The sequence below is a fragment of the Tupaia chinensis genome, unplaced genomic scaffold, assembly GCF_000334495.1.
Source record: "Tupaia chinensis unplaced genomic scaffold, TupChi_1.0 Scaffold000154_1, whole genome shotgun sequence".
In the NCBI taxonomy this organism is placed as follows: domain Eukaryota; kingdom Metazoa; phylum Chordata; class Mammalia; order Scandentia; family Tupaiidae; genus Tupaia; species Tupaia belangeri.
Window position 1 is genome coordinate 3,046,858 of NW_006159625.1, and position 17,622 is coordinate 3,064,479.

The 17,622-nt window shown below is 37.9% G+C and overlaps 1 protein-coding gene and 1 pseudogene across 2 annotated transcripts in view; both read right to left on the reverse strand.

Moving 5' to 3' along the window:
- Positions 1-17,622, reverse strand: part of FZD6 (frizzled class receptor 6) — a 42,658-nt gene that overhangs the window by 10,995 nt on the left and 14,041 nt on the right. For both annotated transcript variants that reach the window (XM_006145573.3, XM_006145572.3), the window contains exon 3: positions 7,364-7,560. In XM_006145573.3, the coding sequence (XP_006145635.1) occupies positions 7,364-7,560 (197 nt within the window). The remainder of the gene's footprint in view (positions 1-7,363; positions 7,561-17,622) is intronic.
- Positions 15,024-15,483, reverse strand: LOC102491955 (NADH dehydrogenase [ubiquinone] 1 alpha subcomplex subunit 1 pseudogene; annotated as a pseudogene).

The following is a 17,622-nucleotide window of genomic DNA, read 5'->3' on the forward strand; positions in this document are numbered from 1 at the left end:
TTTTCCTCAAGCATTTAAAATTTATTTTTTCTTTTTAGTTTTCTCATAGGGCACATGTGCTCACCAGAAACAGAGAGGGAAAGTGAGAAAGCACCTCCCAGGGGGAATGGCCACACTGTTTTCCCTCCTTTTCCATTCTCACCTTGGGATTTGGGCACACACACACACACACACACACACACACACACACACCCAGTGTGTTTTTCAAGCTGCTTGGTTTGGGACTTGAGCTGCATAGTCAGCCATGTGAGATCCCATTGCCTTAATCACCATACCAGACAGTGGCCCATTTTAAATACTTTTACTATATTATTTGCTAGCTATAACATTATGTAATATAATTTCACAGGTTTAGAATTTTTTTTAAAGAATTATTTACTTTTATTCATTCTTTTTTTTTTATTTTTTATTTGACCAGAGAGATACATAGAGAGAGAGAGAGAGAGAGAGAGAGAGAGGGAAAGTGAGAAAGCAAGCCACCAGGTCCAGGACTTGAACCATGGTCAGCCATGTGGGAATGTCCAGCACCTTAACCACCATGCCACCTGCTGGTCCCAAACAAGCAGCCTCTTCCTTTTTTTTTTTTTTAGAGGGTTTTGCTATAGGGTGCGAGCGCTTGCCAGAAAGACAGAAAGTGAGAAACTACCTCCCAGGATTATGGCCACGCCACAATCCCTTCTCCTCCATTGGGCTCGGGATCTTGGGCACGCAAGCACACGTGCCCGGCGTGAGTTTTAAGCCACCGGGTCCGGGACACGAACCACGGCTGACTACATGGGAGTCCAGTGACATAGCCATTACATTAACTGCTAGTCCTCAGGTTTAGAATTTTATATAGATGATGGAATGCTGTACATATCATGCTATAACTTCCTTTTTAAAATTCAACACTAGGGTCAGTGGGTGGCATGGTGCTTGGGATGCTATATGGCTTGGGTCCTTCATGGCTGACCATGGTCTGAGTCCTGGACCGGGTGGCTTGCTTTCTCACTTTCCCTCTCTCTTTCTGTGTCTCTCTCTGGTGAGCGCATGTGTCCTGTAGCAAACTGAATAAATAATAATGATAAATAAAGTTCAATAAATAATTATAAAAAAAAAAACCTCAACACTGCATTTTCCAGATTCATTCACATTAACAAATGTGAGTCAACTGTATTCATCTTTATCTATTGTTTGGTAGTATTTCAGTGTGAAAGTATGTCACAATTCACTAACCATTCTTCTATGATGAACTGTTAAATGTTTTTCTCATTAAAAAAAAAAAAAATAGAAATAGGGACCAGCAGATAGCATAATGGTTGCATTGCTGGACTTCCACAGTTGACTACTGCTTGAGTCCCAGACCTGGTGACTTAAAACTCATGCCGGGCATGTGTGCGTGTGTGCCCAAGATCCAGAGAGAAGAATGGAAGAAAAAGGATTGTGGCATGACCATCTCCCTGGGGGGGAGGGGGGTGATTTCTCTCGTTCTGTCTCTCTGTCTCATGCACATACCCTGCAGCAAAAATCTCTCTTAAAAAAATTAGAAATAATGCCACAAACAAGATAGGCTGACGCCTTATTCAGGTAAGTTTCTATAAAAGGAGCTTTCTAGGATGTAGGGTATAAGCGCCTGGAACTATCACTGTACATTACTCAATTATTCTTGAGTATGCATCTACTAGAAGTATGTGAGTTCCACAAAGGTTCTGAAATTATTCTTGAGTATGCATCTACTAGAAGTAAGGTTCTATAATTTCTTCAGTCTACAGATAAAAAAACAAAAACAAAAACCCAAGAGTGCTTCCCTCCCTAATTTATTACATGAGGTCTCACTATGACAGTAGAATATTTAAAATTATAAGCCTCAATGTCTAGCAAATAGGAAGCAAAATAATCAATCAAGACTAATGTATAGAAGGTCAGTGAATTGCTAATAACGTTCATTCATAAGTTAAATGTGATTAAAATCCTGTTTTCTCAGTATGAACTTTAAAGACAAAAGATCAACCCGATCAGTATTTATCATGTCTATCCATCATGACAGAAAGGCACAGATTGCCTATTTCTTTTTTTTTTTTTAAACTGGAATAACTTGTTTTTTTTAAGAATTATTTTACTTAACTTTATTTATTTTAATTTGACCAGGGAGAGACAGAGTGAGTGAGAGAGAGAGAGAGTGAGAAAGCAAGCCGCCAGGTCCAGGACTCGAACTGTGGTCGGCCATGTGGGAGTCCAGCGTCCTTAACCACCACACCACCTGCCGGCCCCAGATTGCTTATTTCTTTTAAGAGAAAATAAATATATGCCTGAGATTTTTATATCCAATAAAGACAATTCACTGTGCCAAAATATTACACTAACATTGGTTTGAAGGTATCTATAAGAAGCATAATTAGCATTTTGAATTTAACACAGAATGTTTCATGCTATTAAAATGTATGTTACTAAACACTTTTGTATTATTTTCATTTTGAAATACACTTATTAGTTTACAAAACCGGTCACAGTAGAGTGGTAGAAATGCCTGCTGATACATCACATCAGGAGAGTATGTTTTCATGAAAGCAAGGCAAGTATATCTTTGCATGGAAAGTCTGACTACTGTAATAAAGACAGGAAATGAAAGGAAAGAAAAACAGTACAACAGAAAAGGATAAGATTCCATAGATAGGAGGTAGGGTGGGTATGCATTGCTGTAGAAGAAGACAGTGAGAAAGGAAAAGGAAGGGCAACAGGTCACAAGGAGAGAGATCAACCTACTTGAGTCAGAGCTAAAAAGAAAGCCTTGTTTGCCATAAAACTCCTCACATACAAAAGAGGGCCTGCACTCTGATAAGCTGAGGAACCTACAGGCCTCAAGAAATTCTGCACCTTTGTACTGTCCTCCTAAGGCAAAGGCAGTGGAGGACAAAGGCATTCTCCTGGGTAATCAAGGGCCTGATTATAAATCTCTCTATAAAGAAAATAAATTCCTCTGTTATAGGAAACACCAGAATTATACTAATGTGCAACTGACTTAAGTAACATTATACAAAAGCATGTTTATGGATTCACTTTATTTATAAGATTTATTTCATTTAACTTTATTTATTTATTTACTTACTTTAAGTTGACCGAAGAGAGACAGAGAAAGAGTGAGAGAGAAAGAAAGTGAGAAAGCAAGTCACCAGTATGCTAGTCCAGGGTTTACTTTACATAAGTGGGTTACAGATTAATATAGAACTTCAGTAAGTTTCTTTTTTTAGAGAATTTTTGCTATAGAGGGCATGTGCTTGCCAGAGAGACAGAAAGCGAGAAATCACCCCTTAGGGAAGATGGCAATGCCGCAATCCCTTCTCCTCCATTCTCCTCTTGGGATCTTGGGTGCACATGCACCCGGTGTGTTTTAAGCTGCTGAGTCCAGGATTTGAACCGTGGTCGACCACATGGAAGCCTGGTGAAGTAACCATTATGCCATCTGCTGGTGCCGGGCTTCAACAATTAAAAAAAAAATGCATGCTTCTTCCTAATTTAATGTATCAAGCATTCTCAAGATAAACTTAATTTGGTTTATTTATAAGGAAAAAAGGGTCAGTCTGTAAAAACAAAACAAAACAAAACAAAAAAACACAAAAAACCCCAAAACTACAGAGATCAAAATGCCAAAAGAGTTGAGAATTATGGCATAGGTGCCAGTGTAAATTTTGCTAAGTTATAACCTCCACTACTTTGAAACTGAGAAGGCAATTCCATAAGGAAAAAGCAAATATATTCTCTGTAGGTCCTATCTAACATCTTCTAGTATAAATACAACTGATTCATTTCATCTTCTGCTTCCCTCCACTAAAATTTAAGAGCCACTACAGCAAGAATTTTTGCCTGCTCTATCTCTAGTGTCTAAGACAGTCCTGGCACATAGTAAGAGCTCAATAAAGATCTGAATGGAATCACCACTTTTGTCTCCTTTGGCTGTTGTCATGCTTGGTGGCTTGACCATGAATATGGACCACCCTTTGAGATTCTGACTTTTCAGCTTCCTAACCTCATCTCCAATGACGACCCCTAGCCCACTGGTGCACCTGCACTCACAATCACACAGGAACCCTGTTATAATCTATAAACACACTCTGTCTCCAAAACCAACTCAAGCATTCTGCCCCCCAATTTGTAAGCTCCTATCACTGCAGTCTGTTTATTCAAAAATTCCCACTATGCCTTTTGATAAAACTTCACTTGGCTCTCCTCTACCTTGTTTCCACACATCAGTCCTTTCCTTTCATTTCACTCCTCAGCTAGTTAGACTTTCACAGGCTATCCTTTCAGTAACCTCTCTCATTATCTTTCATTTTCTTACTGCTTCTTTATCTTTGTACTGAATCTGACAAAGCCCCAATCACAGAGGAACCCAACTTTGTTTTCTCTGTCTGTGACCCCAAGCATCGCACCACTGCTGGAGAAAGTCTCATCAATAGGTCAGATGGGAACCACTAAAATTTCAGGATCCCTTCTCCAATCCACTCACTCCCCCACCACCTCAATGATCACTTCTATCTAACTCCTATCTTTCCACCTCAGACTGTCAACAGAGGACTTTTACTATACAATGAAACTAGAAACCATCAGATGGAAGTAACTTCAACAACCCTTCCTGAAGATACCAACTACCTACAACCACAGCCATCCTTTTCTCTTTACCATGGAAGCTCCTCCTATCCACATCCATCATTTTGACTGTCTTTGAGAATCTTTTTTTAAGGAATTATTTAATTTTATTTGATATTATTTATTTTTCAATTTTATCAGAGAGACAGAAAGAGAGAGAAAGAAAAAGTCAGAAAGCAAGCTGCCAGGTCTGGGACTCAAACCAAGGTTGGTGATGTGGGAGTCTAGTGCCTTAAACATCACACCACCTACTGGCCCTGATTCTGAGATTCTACCTCCTTCTCAAAAAACATGTTATTATCTCTTCTACCCCAAATATGCTTTCCTCCTCCTTATTCTTAGCAGTTCTTTAAGCAGTCAGTTCTTTCCCATTAAAATAAAATCTCCCTGATCTTCCCCTTCTGGCTACTACACTTCTCTCCCTCCTTTTTATAGCCCAATTTCCTGAGAAATTCCATGTGTCTTGCTTTACTTTCTCTCAGTCCTTCTCCCTCTGCAATCTGTCTTTTGCCTCAATCACTAGTGAAATAGTATATAATATTTTTTTTCAACTGGCAGTACCTGACACTTCATCTGCTTTGAATACCATTTTCCCCTTTTCAGCTTCCTAACCTCATCTCCAATGACGACCCCTAGCCCACTGGTGCACCTGCACTCACAATCACACAGGAACCCTGTTATAATCTATAAACACACTCTGTCTCCAAAACCAACTCAAGCATTCTGCCCCCCAATTTGTAAGCTCCTATCACTGCAGTCTGTTTATTCAAAAATTCCCACTATGCCTTTTGATAAAACTTCACTTGGCTCTCCTCTACCTTGTTTCCACACATCAGTCCTTTCCTTTCATTTCACTCCTCAGCTAGTTAGACTTTCACAGGCTATCCTTTCAGTAACCTCTCTCATTATCTTTCATTTTCTTACTGCTTCTTTATCTTTGTACTGAATCTGACAAAGCCCCAATCACAGAGGAACCCAACTTTGTTTTCTCTGTCTGTGACCCCAAGCATCGCACCACTGCTGGAGAAAGTCTCATCAATAGGTCAGATGGGAACCACTAAAATTTCAGGATCCCTTCTCCAATCCACTCACTCCCCCACCACCTCAATGATCACTTCTATCTAACTCCTATCTTTCCACCTCAGACTGTCAACAGAGGACTTTTACTATACAATGAAACTAGAAACCATCAGATGGAAGTAACTTCAACAACCCTTCCTGAAGATACCAACTACCTACAACCACAGCCATCCTTTTCTCTTTACCATGGAAGCTCCTCCTATCCACATCCATCATTTTGACTGTCTTTGAGAATCTTTTTTTAAGGAATTATTTAATTTTATTTGATATTATTTATTTTTCAATTTTATCAGAGAGACAGAAAGAGAGAGAAAGAAAAAGTCAGAAAGCAAGCTGCCAGGTCTGGGACTCAAACCAAGGTTGGTGATGTGGGAGTCTAGTGCCTTAAACATCACACCACCTACTGGCCCTGATTCTGAGATTCTACCTCCTTCTCAAAAAACATGTTATTATCTCTTCTACCCCAAATATGCTTTCCTCCTCCTTATTCTTAGCAGTTCTTTAAGCAGTCAGTTCTTTCCCATTAAAATAAAATCTCCCTGATCTTCCCCTTCTGGCTACTACACTTCTCTCCCTCCTTTTTATAGCCCAATTTCCTGAGAAATTCCATGTGTCTTGCTTTACTTTCTCTCAGTCCTTCTCCCTCTGCAATCTGTCTTTTGCCTCAATCACTAGTGAAATAGTATATAATATTTTTTTTCAACTGGCAGTACCTGACACTTCATCTGCTTTGAATACCATTTTCCCTTCTAGACACATACTTTCCATTTTCCCTATTATTTCAGTTATAACCACATGACTGACATCTTGCCAAAAATAATGTGAATGGAAAAGGTATGATACTTTTAGTCTGAGGCAGTTAAGGAAAGGTGTGAGTTCTCTACCGTCTCTCTCCTATCTAAATGGCTGCCACAGTTGCAAAACAGAAGCACCTGGATTCCAAAGAACTGCTAGGAACAGATGCTTGACCCTCACCAGACTGACATGAGTATAATGCTCTATGGAAGCTAGAAGGATTACACTACCCATCCCTATCTTAAAACACCTCAGTTCTTCTCATTGCTTTTAACATACAAACATGCAAGATGGACCCTGAATGGTCTGACTGCTATTGGACTCTTATCCTTATCTTGCAACACTCTCTTACTCCCATCACTCCAGCTGCAATGGTTTAATTCCTTGAATATACCAAGCTTCTTCCTGTCATAGGGTCACTGAAAAAGCTACTCCCATTGGCCAAAATACTCTTTTACCCCCCCTCACTACCACATAGTTATCTCTGTCTTACTCTTCATACTTTAACTCAATAGTCATCCTTCCCTTTCCCCCAGTTCAGGCAAAGACGTCATTACATATTTTTATAAGTATGCCTTTCTCCTTTCCTGTTCCTATCACAGTTGCAATTTTCCATTTATTAGCATAATTATTTGGTTACTACTAATCTTTCCTTTCTTTCTCTTAGTTCCCTGAAAACAAGAGCTGAGTTTGTGTTTTGTTTGTTGAGTGACCTCAACACTTACCAACATGGTGTTTGACATAAATTAAGTGTGTAATAAACATTTGTTGAAATTAAGTAATGAAAGTCTGCCACTAGTGTTCTGGAAAGCTAACATCAATATTAAAATCTTTTTAGTACCTTCCAGTGAAAAACATAATTTACCTGTCACATTCAAGTTCTTCAGGCCATCGGATCCCAAAAGTGTCAATTAATTTTTTACAGTCAGAATATACTTTCTCACAAAATTTACGACAAGGTGGAACCACCTGGATTTGCTCTGTGCAGGATGGTACAAAAGCTTTGCAAAGGAAAGTTTCAACATTTGGAGAACATTGCAGATTTGCGAGAGGAAGAAAATGCTATTAAGAAAAAGAGAAAGATAAGGTTAGAATATATTGTAATAATTAGTGAAACTAATTTATATACTATTTTAAGTAAATAAATTACTTTTAATACTTTTTCACCTATACTTCAAAAGAATCTTTAAATCTCCCTCTCAATATAATCAAATGTTGAGAAAAATAACTTCATTATAGCTGTTAGACTTATGAACCATTCACATTCAATAAAATACTATTAACTTACTCAATTATAGACTTATCGAGAAAACATAGATTACTCCAGTGACTTGCTAGAGTCACCGATAATACATGGTCAAATCCAATGTTAAAATGTTCACTCTAATCCTAACAGTCAACAAAGTGGATCCTGTCCTCTCAAGTCACTTTTTCACATGTCTTTTGGGATATTAATACTGAATTTCCTATCTCACTGGCAATTCCCTTTCTGATTCCCTTCCATTTCTTCATTCTAAATATGTATTCTTTTTAAGGTTTTGCCATAGGCACATGCACTTGCTGAAAAGAGATAGAGATAGAGAGAGGGGAGATAGCCACACCACAATCTCTTTTCCTCTATTCTCTTCCTGAAATTTTGGGCATGCATGTACATGAGCCCGGCATGATTATCAAGCTGCTAGGTCTGAGACCCAAACTGCAATTGACCATGTGGAAGTCTAGCACCTTAACCACTAAGCTACCTGCTGGCCCCAACTCTAAATATTTAAATGCTCCAGAACTTGATCCTCAAATTGCTTTTCTATCTATATTCACTGCTCAGGGAAAATTCATTGGTCCCCATCTCCACTGTGAACCTTAAACTTGAATGAACATCTGCTTCCTGGACAGTTCCACGTGGCTGTCAAAAAACCTTTGAACCTAACATATCCAAAATATAGCACAATCCTACCGCAGTTCTATCCTTCAAACACCCCCTCATCTTCCCACTCAGTAAATGATGCCATCATTTGTCTTGTTGCTCAGGCCAAGAATCTTAAATGAATTAATTACTCCTCTCTTTCACTCCTGTCCAATCCATTAGCAAGTCCCATTGGTTCTACCTTCAAAATATTCCAAATTTGATCATTTCTTATTTACCACCCAGTCTAAGCCACTGTATCTCTTAGGTAGACTACTGAGATAGTCTCCTAATAGGTCTCACCACTTCCCACTCATAAGTCTTACAGTCAATTTTCCCTATCAAGTCATCCTCTGATCAATGAGATTCTTTAAAATATATTTTTAAAATAAAGATTCCAACAGAATAAATTACAAAGTCTTTAGCAACTCCTATTAGACCTTAAATTTCCTGGCCTCTCCTTGACTTTGTCTCCAATTTGATTTCTTACAACTCTTTCTTTTTTTCTTAATTTCTGACATCATGGCTAGAATGTAAATTCCATGAGACAAGGGACTTGTCTATTTTGTTCCTGGCTATAACTTCAATACCTAGAACAACGTCTTCTACATAGTGATTTTTCTGTAAATATTGTTATTTACTAAATAAATGAATGACTCTCCAGAGCAATGAACAAACTCCAACAAGGCATGTCAATAAAAAATTTCACACAGTCAAGATAAAGATAAGATCATGAATGTTTCCAGAAGAGAAAAACAAGACATATGCAATTGAATTCTGAGTATTTGATATTAGCTGCTAGAAGATAATAAAGAAACAATTATAAAATTCTAAATTAATTTCAATCTATAATTCTATACTTAGCCAAACAGTTAGATGAAGGTGAATAATGATTTTTTTTTTTTTTGGTCTTGTTACTAATAAAACATTTTAACTTTTTTCCTTTCTTTTTTTTTAGTTTTGGTATAGCAGATATATATTTGCCAGAGAGATATCACCCCTCAGTGGGTACACCCACACTGCATTTCTCTAATCTTCTCTCAGGACCCACACCCACAGGTGCCCAGCATAATTTCCCTGGGTATAGGACTTGAACTACGGAGTTGGCCATGTGGGATACAGTGCCTTCACTTCCACACAACCTATTTGCCCGAAGAGTTAAACTTTTAAGTCCCCCCTTTTAGGAGGCAAACTAGAACAAATAGTATTCCTGAAACAAATTGAAGGTAAATATGAACAAACGAGGAAGGAAAGTGATATAGGACTCAGGAATTAATTGATTCAACACTGAGAGGAATCTTTATCAAGACCATGATGAATATAGACCAGAAAGCAATCTAAGTATATTTGAGAGGACAGATGGTGAAAAAGTCTCCAGTGGATGGGAGTGGGAGATTGGAATCGACAGATTATATAATATTTTGAGTATCTGGGAACATTTCTGCTAGGTGTCTGACAAGTCTATGTTTGGGCATCTAAAAAATTAGCCAAGACCAGCAGGTAATTTATTACTTTCCCTCTCTCTACCTCTCTTTGGCAAGTGAATGTGCCCTATGGAAAAACCTAAGGGACAAAAAAATCAGCCATAGGTATATTTTTTAAAAATAAAGAAAATGGGGGGAAATGTAATTACTGCATGAACAGTATGGGGGGGGGGAAGGGTTTTAAAGAAATAAATGTAATCAAAGTATACCTCTCAAGTCAGCAGTATAGACTAGTTAATATTCCCAATCAATACTAGCACTGTTGACTTAACCAAAAACTGTATTAGAAGGTTGGGAGAAGTGAAAGAAGTGGACTAAGAGAAATGAACTACCATACTAGGAAAGAATAAACAGGTACTTCCTGATGTTCTAAATTGATGAATCAATAAATAACATGGTAAACATATTATATCTATATTATAATACGGCCTATATATTAGAATACCTTGGGGAGTTCAAAGAGGCTACCCCTGGAGAGTAGGATTGGGATAGGTGTGAAGAGTGGAGAAGGACTGTTATTTTTCTGTTAAAAGCTTTTCAGTATTGAAGGTTATTTATTTTTTCATATTTATTCAGGTACAACTGACATATGAGGGGAATTCAAAAGTTCATGGAAAATAGAATCAAAGTATGAGTTTATGATGGTGCAAAAAATTCTGAAATCTATATAGGTTTTTTAAATACACGTTTCCACAAACTTTTTGAAGATCTCTAATACAATAAACAATACCTAAAGTGTACTATTTGATACATTTTTAAATTAATTTCCACAATTAAGATAATAAGTCCACCAATACCAAAAATTCTTCTTGCCCCTTGGTAATCCCTTTCTCCTTCTGTCCCTTCCAATCCTCTCAGTAACTTCTCATCCTTGGCAACCACTGATCTGCTTTCTGTCACTACAGAGTGGTATTTCTATCATTTTATGTAGGTGGATCATATAGTATGTTTTCTTTTTTAATCTGGCTTCTTTCACTCATCATCATGACTTTCAGATTTATCCATGTTGATCCATGTATAAGTAATTCGTTTTTTTAAATTGCGGGCTCATATTCCACAGTAGGCTCTTCCACAGTTTGTTTACTGGGTTGTCTGTCGATGGATAGCCTGAAGGGCCCATGGAACATCCGACTGTAGATATCTACTACTAGGCGTTTAAACAAGTAGAGTTATGCACGTGAAAGACTTTAGGTTAAGGATATGGATCTGAAAGTCATCAGTATGAAAATGGTACAGAAGGGGCCGGCAGATGGTGTGGCGTGGTGGTTAAGGCACTGGACTCCTCCCATATGACTGACCATGGTGTGAGTCCTGAACCTGTGGCTTGCTTTCTCACCTTCCTTTTCTCTCTGTCTGTGTCTCTCTGGTCAAAAATGGAAGAATAATGATAATAAACAAAAAAAAGATAATTAAAAAAGGTACAGAAATAATTAAATGATTGGAATTACTTCAAGAAAACCTGTAGAGTAAGAGAAGACAAAAATTCTGATTCAACTGAAATGCAGGAGTCTATGTATTAGCTCTCCTTTCTCAATGTCATCAAAATAAGAGAAAAGACTTAAAGATAAAATCATAAAATCCACACATGCATTTAAAAAAACAGGGAAAGGTCTCATCATTGAACTTTGAGAAATTTCTGAAAGATTAGAAAGAAGGAATGAGCACTTCTACTTTCAGCAGTATAGCCAACTAAATATCTCCTGCCACAAAACATTCAGACTCCGGGTAAACGCCAATGATCACAATTGGAAATGCACTGCTGAGTTATATACACACACATATATATATACACACACACATACATCTAGAAAGACTGCCTGAAAATACATAAGGCAAAAAGCAACAAAATTGTAGTGAAAACTGGACCACTATGATCAATTTTGAGAAATTCCAATGTCTGCATTTTTAAATTTTTTCTATTAACCAATAATAATTATACTTAATTGTAGGGGTACGATCAATGTAAATGTCTTAGTAAATGAAAGGCTAAACAGAAAAAAAATATTAGTAAGTAAGAGATTTGGTTGGAGCACTACAATGAACAAGCCTGAATTCTAGGGCACATATAGAACCCCAAGTCAACAATTAGATGACAATAGTCTTGGAAGATGTTGGACCAGTGGAAAGTTCAACTTGTCCTGATGGGTTAAGTGACTGAGCCAGACAGGGTTGCCACAGCTGTTATAATACATCTCTTTCATTTGACTGAGGCTCTGAGACCTGAGCCTTTGCCACCTCACAACTCACTGGACAGCAAAGAGCACAGTACTTTTCTCAATGTCCTCTACCCTGAGGGAGAGGATGCCTAGACTGTGAGCATTCCTTTTTGGAACTTAAGTGGGAGAAGGTGAGGCACGGCCAACTGGTAGCATTTACTTTTTGTTTACTGTCCCAGAAAGTTTAGTTCCTATACTTGGAACAGTGTGCTTAGTTCTCCTAATTCAGAAGCTATTTAGCAATAGCCAGGATAAAATGACGGTCAGCACTTAACCGATTGTCTAGTTTAAAAGCAGGTAAAATAAAAATAACACATATATTTTTGCTATACTAAAACAATTTCCTTAACACAGTACACACAGCAAGGCACGCCCTTGTTTAATTTTTTTTTTTTTAAGGTTTTTACCATAGGACACATGCATTTGTAGGAGAAAGAGACAGTGAGAGGGAAAGTGAGAAATCACCCTGGGGAGGATGGCCATGCCATAATCCCTTCTCCTCCTGGGATTTTGGGCACACATGCACACACACCCAGCATTAAGTTTCAAGCCACCAGGTCCAGGATTTGAACCATGGTTGGCCATGTGGGAGACCAGCACTTTAATCACCATGCCACCTGCCAGCTCTCTTGTTTAATTCTTCTAGAGTGCTGGTGTTGGTGTCCACTAATGCTGATGTTCATGCACTATGTAGAGGATGAATTATACACTGGAAATTCAAATACAGTAGAGGCCAGGCAGGTCCATTCAAAGAAGTATAAGACAATAGGGAGCAGTTAGGTAGGAGCTGCTACTTATCTCCAGCAGACTGTTCCAGCAGAGTAGAAATATGGACAGGTACATCAATTTTTTCACACAAAAGCGGAACCTGGATGTGAAATCTTTCTAATTTTCGATTTGGGCACTTCACAATTTACACTTCTAAAACACTGTGTAGGACAAATAAAACATCTTTGGTCAGATCTAGCACAGGTCACTAACTTCCAAGTTCAGTTATAGACTAATTAGACTTAGAAGCAACCTGAGAGGACCTTTATGTCAATTATTTTCAAACTGTGTGTATGTGTGCATTCACTTAAGCATGGTTTTTGCTAAGAACCATTTTCTTTAAATAAGAGGTTACAAAGAAGCTCATGATAATAAATAAATACACAGCTACTCTGTTTGAAAAGAAAGCCATCCCTGCTGAGATGGTCTCTATATTCTCCTTCACTACCAGTGGCCTCAAAGCACCTCTAGAGATCACAGTTTGAAAACCACTGACCTCATCCAAACCCTGAGAAAACTGAAGCCAATTTCTTATCGAAATTGTTACTGAAATTTCAAAAGCTACTCTGGATTAGGATGTAGGTGTCCTTATTCATGATCAAACACTACTTTTATCAAAACTATAGCTGCTGATAATTAATCAGAACTTCAATTCATTCAACATGTACCATAAACTAGGAACTTTGTTTTTTAATATACCATTTACCTTTACAACAACCCTGTGGCAGACATTCTTATCTCCACTTTGCAGACAAGGGAGCTGAGGCTCTGAGAAGTTAAGCAACAGGTACAGTCACAGAAGTAGCAAGCAGCAGGACCAGGACATGCACTGGGGTCCACATGGCTCCGGCATGCGTCCTCTTTAACCTGCATTGTGTCGCCACCCAAAACTTCCTGAAAAATTACCCTGTCCCAAAGCACCAAGACAGGCAAAAACACCAACAAAAATGAGGGAGGAAAAGTATCAAAAGAGGATTGGGAATCTTTCCCATGAAAGAAATTCTCCAGTTTGAAAAAACAAATGTTGACAGGACTCATATCAAAGACTATAAAATTTCAAGCAATGTTTATCACATTCTAGATGATGCATGTACCTCCTGCAGCAAGTAATTTGTGAGCAAATAATTTTAGAACAAATAATTAACTGTACTCAACAGCACTCAAATAGTGAGCAGTCAGCCTATTATTGAACTCATACCAATCAGTTGAAAACATAAATGAGATAAGTATATTTCCCTAATCTTTTGAAGTAAAAATCTTTTTAAAAAGAATTATTTATTTAACTCTATTACCAGAGAAAGAGAGGGAGAAGGAAAGTAATAAAGCAAGCACTAGGTCCAGGACTCGAACCACAGTTGGCCATGTGGGAGTCCAGCTTTTTAACTACCATTCTACTTGCCAGCCTCAGAAGTAAAAATCTTGATAGGAATCTTTTATGCTCCTCCGCAGAATGTCCTGGGTACCATCCTCAGAAACCAAACCTTGAGATGCAAAGACTACAAACCTGACTCTTGATATTTTTATGTCCTTAATTTTATGGTGGACATTCCATCATATTACTAAACTATTAAAGTATGTTAATACATGAGTTGAGCAAATATTCAAACTTCCTGGTTTCTTCAGTCTGCTCCCTTTCTTCCCTCTTGGTAACACACTTCAACTCTCTCAGTAACCAGGCACCTTCATGTTCTCACGTATGATGTTCTCCTTTTCAAATGTCATTTGCAAAGAAACTCACCTAAGAGCTAACCACAATGTAAAGTATCAATAATGCTTTTGAGATTCTACTATGCAATAATTAAAATATTGGGTTGTTAGAAAAGTCGTGATGTATTTTCCTGTTTTGCTATGCCAAAATGTGTCATCACTTTTCTGATGACCCAATAATCCTGTTAATTACAGTTTCAAAGACGAGAGAAATAAAAGGTAGGCTCCTCTAAGGAAATGTTCAGTCCCTGGCAAAAATCCCTAGCTGGTAAGGTAACTAATAAAATCCCAATAGTAACTACAGTAGTTATTACTATTAGTAGTGACAGATATGTCGAAGGCTACTCTAAAAAACAGTCTGAGCCAAATAGATAAATGGATAATAAAAACCAAATTTATTGATTTTTTTTTTCTTTTTCATTTTAGTTTTATTGGGTACAACAACAGAACATGCTGCATGCTACATAGCACACTGTATAAACCTTCTAGCACGGGTAGATGACCATAACTGAGTTATTTTTCATCAATCAGGAAACCACTTCTTTAATCAATGTTCTCCAAACCCTTTGACACATGGTGACAATTGACTCCAGAGATGCGCCAATCTCTTTCCATCAAATGCCACTGATATGTAAAATGGGCAACCCTCATTTCCTTGTCCTGTTCATGAACTTGTGCATGTATGCAGTGGCCAGTCCGGGACTGGCCAAGCACACGCCCATGGCGGTGACCCCAGGGAGAATCTCGAACCACATCTCGGCCACCCTGGAGTATTTTACATAATTATTTGCTGGAAATAATGCCAACATTTTCATTCTAACTTGTATTTAAATAGTTTAATTCTGACTATTTAATTCAACTACCTGTGCCACCTTTGGCAGATAATTCTGTTTCTGAATCTCTAGAGTATCTATCAGTAAAAGGAGAGCAATGAATCACTGGGGATGTGTACGGACATTTACAGTTCAAAAGTTTATGAAGAAGATGACTTGCTGGAAATAATGCCAACATTTTCATTCTAACTTGTATTTAAATAGTTTAATTCTGACTATTTAATTCAACTACCTGTGCCACCTTTGGCAGATAATTCTGTTTCTGAATCTCTAGAGTATCTATCAGTAAAAGGAGGGCAATGAAGATGACAAAGACTTGGAAGTGGAGATGGAGAAACATCTCAAAGCAACTGTAAGTACTACAATGAAACTGTGTTCTTGGTACTCTGTCTCACATTGAAGGAATGAATCACTCGGGAATGAATCACTGATTCACTTGCCTGGCACTCCTATTTTTGGAATCCCAAAGTAGATAAGATGCTTCATAAGATAAGGAGGGATGCAACCTAACAACAAAAACATAGGTTTGGCCATTTGGATGCTCAGGTATTGTGATTCTTGGGGAGAGGACTGTGCAAAATAGCAGACATAGTGAGATTAACTGAGGCAGCTACAGTAGGATCGATAATCCTTGCATTGCCAAAGTAAGTATCTAATGATAACTGTTCAGGAAATGTCCAATGGCATCAGTAATGGTAACAAACTAATTTTGTGGCATGACCTTAGATATGCCCAGGTTTTTGCTTCTCCCAATATTCTGAATCAGATTCCCCAGACTCCCGATTGGTTCTATGAGCTATCCATCTATTTTCTTAGATTAACCAGAACTGGTTTCTGTCATTTGTTAGCCCAGAAGACTAATACAGAAATGACACAAAGAATGAGTTCCAAGTAACTTCAGCAAAATAGGAGGAATTCTAGAACAGGTTTTGGCCTAACTAGGGTTCAACAAAGTGAACATCCTGCTAGCACCTAGAGATGGAAATCTGGCAACCCATGACATATAGTGATTATATGAGTTGTCCTTGTAATTGCTTAGATTTTAAGTACGTCTTAGAATGATGTGCACAATGAAGGCAAGGCTATGGGAAGATCAAATCAGTGGCTGCTGCCAGGGAACTAGAAAATAAAAGGAACTATTCCAAGATTGTGAGGTGAAGGCTTCTAATGGCACTATTTGGCTTAGAAAGAGAACAGCAAACTGGTATCCCTGAATTCTTGATTTAAGGTCTGTTGTAAAATACAAGAACTAAAAGGATGAAAAGTTCAAGAAGCTAAAAACCAAATGCACAGTTTATCCTACAGATTGCCAAAGTATACCAGTGTAATTCAATAACCTTTCACATAAGATAATTGATGATACCATGTTTAGGAAGCAGAGGGACCCAGAGGTATGAAGTGGGGATATATGACAAGATTCAGAGTACTCACACATGCTCTGTGACTTCAAGACAGACCCTCCTCATCTGAAAAATTCACTTCATAAGAAGAAAAGAAATGCTTACATTTCATCCCCACCACCATTCAATGTCTCAATCTGTAACTAAATTTGTACCCCTGCATGCCCTAGGAGGCACAAGTCAAAATCAAATCGGGAAAAAAAGGTTTATAAATTATTTGTAAGACACTACTAATTTAAATCGACTTCTGAGGGTTCTACATTAGAGAGGAAAAGACACAATTTTAGATGGGAATAAGATCTACTGATATGGGTTTGTTTCTCAGAGATTCTAGAATTCAGTGTGCTATTTAGCTTGAGACTGGGCTTTTGAAAATTAAATGATACATGAGTTTTGACAGCAGCTTGATGGGATACCAAACCCAATCTACTGTAATTCCCCAAGTCCACACATGTATAACTGTATTTAGCAAAAACACAATCACCACATCAGTTTTCTGAATAAACATTATTATGGTAGAAGGGGCCAAACAAAAATCATTACAAGTTTCCTTTCCTAACACGATAGAACATCCAAAGCAATATTATAGACTAAGACAGTTCTCAGAAATTAGTGACGCCATCAAAAACATACGTAGTGGTAGTACTACACCTACAATGCAACTGAACATATTTCTGCAATCTTAATCAAATGCATAAATGAGATCACATTTTTTTTTCCAGATGTGGTCTCTTTACTGCAGCAAATTAGTACAGCCCTGGTATCGTGTATGCAGCTCTACTATGGCCAATGCTTTTTTCTCCAAAACAAATTTGC